At 34.6% G+C, this 11,200-nt stretch overlaps 1 protein-coding gene and 1 non-coding gene across 2 annotated transcripts; both read right to left on the bottom strand.

The window, feature by feature from the left end:
* Positions 1-3,298: 3,298 nt before the first annotated feature.
* TRNAW-CCA lies at positions 3,299-3,370 on the bottom strand. Its single transcript has one exon. It is a non-coding gene; the product is annotated as a tRNA-Trp (tRNA).
* Positions 3,371-5,163: 1,793 nt separating this feature from the next.
* LOC110109712 (annexin D3) lies at positions 5,164-10,579 on the bottom strand. Its single transcript, XM_020840913.2, has 6 exons — positions 10,374-10,579; positions 10,143-10,288; positions 7,777-8,004; positions 7,026-7,235; positions 5,774-5,869; positions 5,164-5,574 (listed from the first exon to the last, which is right to left on the bottom strand). The coding sequence occupies exons 1-6, from the start codon at positions 10,447-10,449 to the stop codon at positions 5,374-5,376; spliced, it is 957 nt and encodes a 318-aa protein (XP_020696572.1). The 5' UTR covers positions 10,450-10,579; the 3' UTR covers positions 5,164-5,373.
* Between the last annotated feature and the right edge of the window lie 621 nt (positions 10,580-11,200).

Below are 11,200 nucleotides of genomic sequence, written 5' to 3'. Positions count from 1 at the left end.
CTCGCCTATTTGTCAAGAATTCACACGGATTTGATTTGATTTGAGAGAAAGCAACCGAGCGATTCTATGGGGACAAAAGATCTCGTTTTTTGTCCCCTTGCTGGTGGAATTATCCTGATCCGCGGATCCATGTTAAGGGAACCATCTACCAACGGATAATCGACACGTGGTACGGGGAATAGAAAGTGCTCGGGCCCAGTTTTATACGACTCTGTCGGGGCAGCTTAAGCGTGAAATACGGTAGACATCTCTTTGGGAAATGGATTCGGATCCCGTTAGTTGATAAATCAGAGCCATCGGATAGTCGAAATTTAAATTATTTTTTTTTAAATTAACACAATGCCGAAATATTTAATCTCAGCCGTTCAAATTTGATCAGAGGATGGGTTATTGGGGCCCATTTTTAAAATAATATTAAAAATATTGGTGCTCGTTGCACGTGAAAAATATTATATTTTGAAATTTTGTCGACATTTTTTTTAATTGACTTAATAATAATATCTTTATCATAAAAATATACTTGGAATCAAATTATATTTTTTTATCATATAAAAAAAACTTTAAGTTGACCGTGTTAATATAGATTCAAATTAGAAACTCCTGTAATAGCTTAAATTTTGAGAAAATGATTTATAATTGAAGGGATTAATATGCGTTATCTAATAAGTATTTTAAATATATTTATAGAGAATGTCACTATAAAAATTTATAAGTATACCCTTATTCTCTGTATGATGGGAGACGAGGAGCTAAAGCTGAAGATTTAACTCGAAATTAAAATTAGAGAGAACTTTGTTATCAAAATTCTAATCATTGTCGCCCGAGCATCACCATTAGACTGATATCACCGGACCACTATTATAGATCACCGCATTTTAATCATCATTGTTTGATGACCTTTGTCTATTCTAGCATTGCTTTTAACTATCGTTGTCTAATCACAACAATTCTGCCACCATTTTCCAACCACATTTTTTTGACCACGTGTCTCCACTATTGTTGTTAGACTTCCATAATCGACCACCACCATTAGACCAGTTGTAACAAATCCAACCAAATGGAATAGGTCCTATCATGTTGAGATGTGGCAGACAAATTAGAAGATTTAGTTTTTAAAAAAATCAAATTTTCTAGAGCTACTAAAATACTCAGAGTACTGAAAATAAACTAATATACAAAATCTCTTTTATTTCATCTAAATGTATATATAAAATCTACACTGCAATACATTTTTACAGAACAGAGAGAAGAACAAAATATAACAAAAATAGAGAAATAACTATAAATTCCAAAACTCCAAATCAACCAGCTCCTTCCTTTTCCTGGATTCTAAAAACTAAAAGCAAAATCATATTGAGCTCAAATAGCTCAGCAACCACAAATATCGATTTAAATTTTCAAATATTTCTTTTGTTAAAATTTTTCAGAATATTTAAAAACAGTTAAATGCAATATAATAATCATTGTGCTAATCAAAGTAGTAAAAATATAGCAGTTATCCAAAGATTCTAAGAGTTGTGTTGAATATTTAATTAAATTGAAATTAATGTCAAAGAATTATTCATATTCATATCAGTTTTCTCTTTTCCCGGATCCAACAAAATCACAAAAGATTCTTGGCCCTTATGACTCTCTTTTGTACTTACAGCATTAGAATATGCTCGTAAGCACCAAAACATAACTTGTAACCATTATAACGTGACATTTTAGCCACCAAAACATGCCTTATAGGCATCAGATTCCTTGTCACAGAATTAATAGTAAATGATTCTAGCCGCATATATCTCCCAACATACCTAATCCAATCATATATGCTCATATTTCATCACATTATAATAATCAAAGCATAATTGAATTTATATCAAAATTGCAAGGTTCTCTATAATGGTTGGCAACAAAAAATTCTACTAAACAACATTCATAGTTTCAAAAACATAACCAAATTACACAGGAATTTATAAAACATTATTTTAAGACTTTAACTATACTAGAATATTATTTTTCATAGTCCATATTATTGTTTATTCAATAAAAACTATATAAATTCCAAAATACACATTGGAAAAATTTTTAAAAAATATTCATAATCTCAATCTCTATAATATATAAAAAGTTATATAGTGAAAGTTATTTCAGTGCAAAGTTATCCGTATTTTTTATAACATAAATAGAAATCTAATCGAAAAATTCAAAATAAAAAACTTCATATTTTTTAATATTGAGATAAGCATAATTTGATCTACATCGATCTGGACAACTTTTTTTAACTAAGCTGATGTCTAAAAACGACCCGAAGAGGCTCAAATTTGCTCTTCTTCCTCTCCAATATCCTCTTCATTCTCTCACCTCGCGGCTGGCAGAGCTCAAACGAATGAACGAGATAGTGATTTTATTTTATATTTAAATTGCAACTAGTGACCTAGCACTACAATGCTAGCATCCAAGCACTGTGGCGCTAATTTATTTTCCAAAAACCCGAGACTATATTGCTGGAATGTCATAATTTGGCACAGTAATGATGTTGCAGTGCCATGGCGTTCAAACATCCAATATTGACACACTCAGATAGCAATATTTTTTAGATTTTATCAAAATTCACTATAGACCCTTGGGACTCATTCTAAAACATATGAAACTTTTTGAAGCATAAACACTTTCAAACACTTGCAAATGAGTTCAAAATTCAAATGAAAAATAGGTCAGTACGGATGCTAAACCTGGAGGCATCACACAACAGTTGCTAGATTGCCATTGTCTAACAACCTCCATAGGGCCACGACTGTCTTATACCACTTTTGTCTCCCGATGCAAAGCATCATAAATAAAGTCGATGCACGTCAACAACACTAACATTAACTCCTAACATCAAAATCAAAATCAAAATCAAAATCGTAGTGGACTTTTTTATCTCTGGCATTCTCTCCTCATAAGAGAATGATCAGACAACCATTGATACTCGTATATAAGTTCAACTTTGAAATCAATCATTATCAATACCTTCTCTAATTAAAATAAATGAAATAATTTGTAACTAGTTATATATAATAATTAAATAATTTCAATTAAATTAAACTCTACTTTTATATTTATATTCAAAACTAAATTTGGTCTTCATTTGAGATATTTTTCTTATTACTTTCAAAATTAACCTTGGATTATAAAAATTTCTAATTTAAAATATTAAAAATTTACACTAATATTACAAGACTTAACAGGGAGAAAAAATAGATTACTAAAAAAATAATCCGCCCGAATCTTGACAATGTAAGCAATGAAAAATTATGGCTATGATGGGATTTGAACCCGACGTGAATCGAACACGCAACCTTCTGATCTGGAGTCAGACGCGCTACCATTGCGCCACGGATCCTCATGTTAAAGTTTCTGATATTTTGTTGTAAATACCGTAAATATGATGCTGCTCCTATAGTTCACAATACACTATTACTATTATTAGCCTATTACTTAGTTTCTAAGATATTTTTTAAGGAAAAAAAAAAAATATAACCAAATATACTAAATGTGTTAATTATGAAAACTGATGTTCCACATTCCAAAATAATAATAATAGAAGTATTTATAACAGTTTCTAAGAAACGTATACTAACAATGATATTACCAGTACTACAAACAACAAGCTATATATTTGACATTTTTTCAAACAATTACCATATTTATTTTTGGCTATAACTTTTTATTGATTTATGTATATACCACTAAATTCATTCGTTCATTCATGTCTAATATTACCAAATGTAGAATATAGAAGGATTTTGAAGGACTCCCATGATCTTTTAACTACCTTGATACGTCATTGAAAATTGCATTGATCGGGAACTAATCTCAAGACATATCCAAGTTAGAAACTTGTTAAATTAAGTTTGGGACCATCCAAACTCTGATATCAGCAAATGGGTCTAAATCAAAGGACTGAAGCGTATTTAAAAGGTTCAAAGTATTAATTGGATGACTAAATTGATCTCTAAAAATGACATGCTTATTGTCGAATCGAGCGACTCGAAAAGAGGAATCAAACGAGCCGATGATTGCTTGATTGTGCCATCATTAAGGCATATAAATACTTCAAAAATGCACTATGATTGGGGGAAACAGTATGTGCCATCTGATAGAGTACTCCGAATCTTTTATGGATCTTCTCCATACTTAAGAGTGTGCTACTCATAAAAATCTATAAATATATTACCACTCTCTTCATGAAAGGGACATTTAGCTAGAGATTAGAGACAGCTTTAAGGCTTTAAGGATCTAGAGCTCCACCTAAGCACCACTGCAGACGAACTTCTATTGGTCAACCATACAACCGCCAGGCCTCCTGACCACCGCCAGACCTCAACAGATCTCCACTGGACTTCTGCTGGACCACCACCCGGCCGGCGATCGCGGTTGGACCATCGCTCGACCGCCGACCATCATTGGACCACCACTAGACCTCATCCCAACCACCAACCATCGTCATACCACCGTTGGACCTCAGACTTCAACCGAACCTCCGACTGGCCTCTAATAACTGCCCGGCCGCTGATCTCTGTCAGACTTCCACCCTGACCATCGACTATCGTTGAACTTCCATCAGACTATTGTCGGACCACAATCGAGCCGTCGACCGCCACCGAACTTCCATCCACCGTTAACCATCACTGTACTTCAGCCTAATCGTTGTCGGACTTCCACTCGACTCTCTAAACTATTATAATTACACCGTCTCTAAGTTAAGGGACAAGTCAATCTTTAGAATTCACTCAAATTTAATTGAATCTTCTCGTCTGGACTAGGCCCCGTGATTTTTTTCTTTTTGATTTTTCCACGTAAAAAGTTTTCTGATGTTTTTCCACTCTCTCTTCAACTATCTGTTTGTGTGTTTGATATCTGTGCATCGTTATAACGAAAAATTAATTCACTCTACGGCTACGAATATTCTAACCCACAACATACCTAATAAGCACTAATTATTCAATAATCATCATGACCCACAATCAGCTATTAGCATAATCTTAAATTTGCATAACAATCATTATTAATTGTATCATAAACTGCTATCAAAAACTTTTTCAGAAACCATTGCAATTTAGTTTGATTCAATACATTTCCACATCAATGGAAATTTCAGTCAGAATGACCTATTAACCCTATGAACTTCCCATCAATGGAAATTTTCAGCATGCTATCTGGAACTGATAAGCAATTTATTAGACTAAAGTAACAATCCCAGTGAAGCTTTTAGTCTTTTGCTAGGAGAAACAATGAAGAATACACAAACAGGAATCATTCCTACAGGTTATCATCTTGTTTTATATCTTTGAAATGACCTTCTCATTTCACTATCATACTAGACTTGTATAAGTTTCTAATGCACTATTTGTCACCCAGCAGGGTGAGCAGAAAATCCCTGTAATAACCAGAGGTATCTCCAACAACATCATCATGAAGTGTTCTGTTGTATCTGTCCTTATACTCCTCTTTGATCAGCTTCATATCGATTTCTGCTCGAGTAACAATAGCTCTTGTAAGAGAATCCTCATCTGTTCCCAATCCAATGATTGAGGTATTCACAACCTGGTTATAAGAAAATGGACCTGATGAATTACTCTCAAATTGATTAAAAGTTTTAGACTTTGTTTGGGACAGCTTTTTTGTTGTTTCATAAAGCAGTTTTTAGTAAAAAAAATTAACTTTTGTGTTAGAAAGCTGTTTTAAGAAGCAGGAGAAGCCGTCCCAAACAAAGCCTTAAAAGTGGATATAGAACCAGTTTTACCTGGGCGAAGTGCTTCTCTGGCGACTGTAAACAACAGATAGCAACTTTTATGATTGATGAGAGCTTCTTGTCATCACCACTGTTGCACTCTATGTCCTATCCATCCCAGAGTTTGCTAATACATTAGTGACTGGTTTTTAAGCTAAAACTCCACAGTTAGAAGACAAACATACTATTCGAATAGGTCGCTACTGCTTAAACAGTATAAATGACGCTTAGATGAAAAATGAGCATGTATTTCCTCATGCTAAATTATGTTAACTTGTATAGAAACTACACAAACACAGAGAGAAGATGACACTATGAAATATTACAACTTCAGGAACCTGTCTGTGGGTGATTTATACAATATTCCATGTATCATGCAGAGGTTGATTTAGTTCTTTATATTGTGAACTGGAGGAAACTCACTCATTGATCTAGTTAGGCAATGAAAGAACAAAAAATTTAAGTGCGAGAAAACGAAAAGATTTATCACAAACTTAAGGGGAATTAAACTTTTACAACATTCAAAATTACAAGAGGACTTCCATGGAAATACTTCTAGGGGGAGTTATAAATGTGTGGTTTCAAGTGGTAAGCTGATAGGAAATATATGCACTTTTCACAAAATCAGCAGATGAAATATGAGAATTGCTGAATTAAGAAGAACACCCAAAAAACAAGATACAATTGAATCTTCAACTGGAGAGGAAGATTCGACTCTCCCAAACCCTAGCCGTCCACTAGAGTCCCTCCTTCTCCTTAGGAAAAAACAAAACTCAGCAAAATGAACGATAGCCCAAACCCTACGAAACAATCCTACTAAAACATACAAAAATTCTCTCCGATTCCAAAACAACCCCTCATTTTGAAATTTCCCTCCTAATCTCTCTTTAATTTTTAATTAATTTGCCTGCTGGACCCCACCCCCAAAGGGAGCGTCATTGACCGAAGCGGAACAGCCTCTGGTAAACCAAGGCCAGTCTAGGCTGGACCAGCTAGACCGATCCAAGGACTAGTCTAACATAAGGCCAAAAAACCAACTTGATCGTTTCATCATTAATTACCACATTACTGATGTTATCTTGATTAAGCATGGTAATGGCATATTAAAGAGGGAAATATTTCAATTGTCAGTTTAATAAATATGGAATAACTATTATTGAATGACTTATGGATAGAAATTGCAGCGTCTGGACTAATGAATTGCTTCCACAGGGATCTATAAATGTTCCAGCTTAAATTTTACTGCAAATGGCATATTGCGTACCTCAATTATGGATATTCCATATTCTTGTTTATAATGCTGGAAAATAGCATTAAGGTGAGCCTTGCTCCTTGTGCTGAGTACACGAATAACCTCATGATAAGGCCTCTGCTCTCTTATAGCACAGAAGAGTGAGTTTGCTTCAGATTTCACCAGTTGCTCATCCACATCCTCCCCTTCATACCTATAGGAGCTCACAAGACGCAACAAAAACTGCAGAAAATATATCTTTCTCAGTGGTAAAGCACATACAGGTTATATATTAAATATCGCCATATCATCATCATATTCAGTAGCCTTATCCTAACTATTTAAAATTGGCTTTATTATCACTATCTTACAGAGGAAAAAGTAAAAATAGTCCGTTCAGTATTTATGTGTGAGCTTTAATCCCAAACTACTTAATATGCCATATTTAGACTTCGTTTGGCACGGCTGCTTCTTAAAGCAGCTTTTTAGTGAACGCTGTTTAAGAAGTAGTAAGAAAGCTATCCCAAAAGAAACCTTAATGTATTAACTTCTCAAATATGATTCAAAATAATTCCTTAACTACGGAAACATAATTCAAAATAATCAATTTATTGGATTATTTTAAGGAGTTAAGAGACTAACTCGAACATATTAGATAATTAGGACAAATGATCTCATACAAATAGTCCTGGATCATTTTAACTTTATTTTTTCTCCTATCTTATGCTTAGATATAAAATCTTATTTCCTTTCTAAAATTCCTGTAGCACCTCAACCACCATACCTCCTTAAGCTGCCCTTGTTGAGCAAATTGAGATTCAATATCTTCTTCTAAGGAGGAATGGAAGAGGAGGCAGTAGGTTTGTCTCACTTCAATCAGATGGTCTGATGACGAGGAACAAGCTATCTCTAAGATGACCCATATGTCTTGATCTTTCTTTCGCTCTAACGCCTTATGCGCCAACTCCGCATCCCTTTTTGATGGATCTTCAGTCCATAAGATCACAGCCCTCTGACCAACAACAAATGCACTTTGATTAGGAATCATATATAGTTCAAAGCAGCTTCACATAAAGCAATATCTATTACACAGAAACGTCTTTTTTTTAATTAGTGATGGAATGCATCGGGCTTGTTGTGTGATAGAAAAGTCCCCCTCAAACTTAAGGGAAAATTCTATAAGATGGTTGTGAGACCTGCAATGCTTTATGGTGCCGAATGTTGGCCATTAAAAGAGAAGCAAAATACCAAGTTAAGTGTTGCAGAGATGAGGATGCTTAGGTGGATGAGTGGCTTTACCCTTAGAGATAGGATACATAATGAGCATATATGTGAAAAGATTGGAGTAGCGCCAATGGAAGATAAGATTAGAGAGAGTCGCCTTAGATGGTTTGGTCACATTAAATGGAGACCTTTCGATGACCCGGTTAGGAAAGTTGAGGTATTAGATTTGACTTATGTTAAGAAAGGTAGAGGTAGACCTAAAAAGACTCGGTTAGAAAATATTAGAAATGATCTTTCTTAATTAGACTTAAATGAGAATTTGACTTTAAACAGAACACAATGGAGAAAAATGATTCATGTAGCCGACCCCACGTAGTGGGACAAAGGCTTGATGATGTTGTTGTTGTTGGAAATTAAATTCCAAATATTGGGACCAAGATTTGTATGACAATTTCATTTGGGATAGTACAGCATTTGACAGTTTTCATGCACAAGGTAGCTTACAAGGAGTTTTGGAATAATAAGCTAGGAAGCAGTTAAGTAAGAACACAATCTTGTTCTTGTTTTCCTTTGAGTTCCATTTTGAATTCATAATAATCAAGAACATGGAGCACTACTTGGTAACCTCCAAACCCTAACTCGATACTATTTCACTACGACATGTGAGTCAGAGGAGCAGCAGTCATCACAATTTGCATAGAGCCAGCAAACTTCCTCAATCTCAAGTCACTAATGCTTCATTAGATCAACTTCAATATATCAATCACTGTAATCTATACGGAGTAAACATTAACATGCAGTTTATCATCTTTACTAGGCAGTGAAGTGATCATTGGTTGTACGAACAAATAGGAGGAAGGCAAAAAAGATAGCTGAATAGAAACCAGTATAAAGATTAACAGAACAACATAAAAACTGCTTGTTAACGCTGAAGGCTCTTTGAAATTATGAAGAGAATATGTGTCTTATGTCCCTAGCTATCATAAAAGATATGAGGATTGGTGAATTCTCTCAAATCAAAAGTGAAACTAGAGTTGGATATTACCAGCCAATTCCCAATATATATATATATTATTATACTCACAAGAAAAGATTAACAAGAAAACAGAACCCGGAGGAAACAAAACAAAACTTTATCAACAATTTACTTCCAGACAATGAATTGTAATCAACAAACTCTTTTTACAATGAATGCTAACCTATAATTTTTATTTTAAATTACACATCTAGTAGTTTATTAGAGTCACATAAGATTGAAAATCAGGACTTAATCAGCAAAATTTCAAAAATATGGCTAAAGTTTTGTTTGGGATGGCTTTCTTATTGCTTCGTAAAACAACTGTTGACCTCGATTTAAATTACACATCTAGTAGTTTATTAGAGTCACATAAGATTGAAAATCAGGACTTAATCAGCAAAATTTCAAAAATATGGCTAAAGTTTTGTTTGGGATGGCTTTCTTTCGGAGGCCCACAACAACTTTCTATATAAAAATTTTAATTTTTAAATTAGAAAGCTGTTTTAACAAGCAATAAAGAAGTCGTCCCAAACCAAGCCTAAATCTTTCATTAGTTATTTAATTCCCCACCGCGATGATCATTTCGTCATATCATCAGACCAAGCTCCAAAATAAATATCTGTACAAAACAAAGGAAAAAAAAGATAGATATCTGAATATATTAATGAGAATTAGCACTATACTCACAGTTCATCATTCCCAATATTTAGCATAACTCAGTGGTAACATAAATAAAAAGTTCATCTCTTTACAAGAACAGTTCCATAGTTAAACCAGTAGAACTACTTAGCTGAGCATAATTTCAAAACAGCCTCAAGAATCAATGGGAGTGAAAAAATGGCGAGGTGGGAATTTTCACAAATGGTTCTTTCTATTTAAATAAACAGAAAAAGTTTGCAACTTTATACTTGGAAATCACCGGAGAGCTCCGATTTAAGGCGATAGATTAGGGATTCGTTGTATAGCATATAATAGCAGCGGGAAATCTCTGCGCGATTGCGGGCGTCTCTGTGCCCCAATACCTCGATAATGTCCTTTTCGTCCGTCCCAAACCCTGGAAAAAAAGAGAGGGGTTAGGAGGGGACGAGAAATGTTAATAAAAAGGAGGTGATTTCCCATTGCAATCGGATCCACATTACCTTGAAAAGCCTTTCGCAATCTCTGACAATCCTCTTTAAGAGAGGGGATAATATCTGGAATTGTGATTGTGCTCATCCTTGCTTCTTCGTCTCTCGTTGTTTAAACTCTCTGAAACGTTTTCGATTTAATGGAGGGAAAGGAAGGAGAAGCAATCGCCAAGTTGACTGCGGCATCGATTGCCTGCTTTATCGACTCTGTGATTTGTCTGATACAATAACTTAGTAAAGAAATTGCACTTAACTCCCTCTGTTTATTTTAAATTGCATTTGAACGTCATGTTTATTACAGGATTAATTATTTTGTGACAGAAAATATTTAGTGAATATTGCATGTCATTTGTTATGCAAATAAAGAATTTAGGAGTGTAAATAAGTCAAGCAAGAATTCTACCAGACTTTTGGCTTGGATCACATACTCAATACTAGGTTAAAAATTGAGCATGAGCTTGAGCCTAACTCACATGACAAGCTTGAGATCAGCTTATTGGAATAATGGGGTTGGCTCGAGCTCTACTCATGAGTTCGAGCCAAATTCCCAAAATTCTCGTGAAGGGAGTTTGATGGAGGTGACATCGACAGTAGGAATGCGTGGGAGATGGTATTGATTGTGACAAACCTGAATTAGCGTCAACAACGAAAAATCACACTGGGAGAAGTAAGGAAACTGCAATGGGGACTCGTGGGAGATGGCATTGACTCACAATGTTTTTTTGACAGACAAGACATTGATTAGATCAGTGGAGAAGTCATAACCGGAGTTTGTTAGAGAAGGAATAGACGAGACATGAGCATTTAAAGAATAATAGGAGTTCATGATCGACACATAG

Source organism: Dendrobium catenatum, unplaced genomic scaffold, assembly GCF_001605985.2.
Source record: "Dendrobium catenatum unplaced genomic scaffold, ASM160598v2 fragScaff_scaffold_706, whole genome shotgun sequence".
NCBI classification, from domain to species: Eukaryota; Viridiplantae; Streptophyta; class Magnoliopsida; order Asparagales; family Orchidaceae; genus Dendrobium; species Dendrobium catenatum.
Note: the sequence above shows the minus strand (reverse complement) of the source record. Positions and strands in the feature narration are given on the sequence as shown.

Excerpts from the sequence above, each read along its gene's own strand:
- LOC110109712 (XM_020840913.2), bottom strand. The coding sequence starts at position 10,449 with ATGAGCACAATCACAATTCCAGATATTATCCCCTCTCTTAAAGAGGAT. Across the intron at positions 10,289-10,373 it reads ATTGCGAAAGGCTTTTCAAG|GGTTTGGGACGGACGAAAAG; the intron begins GTAATGTGGATC and ends CTTTTTTTCCAG. Across the intron at positions 8,005-10,142 it reads AGCTCTCCGGTGATTTCCAA|AGGGCTGTGATCTTATGGAC; the intron begins GTATAAAGTTGC and ends GTTGTTGGTCAG.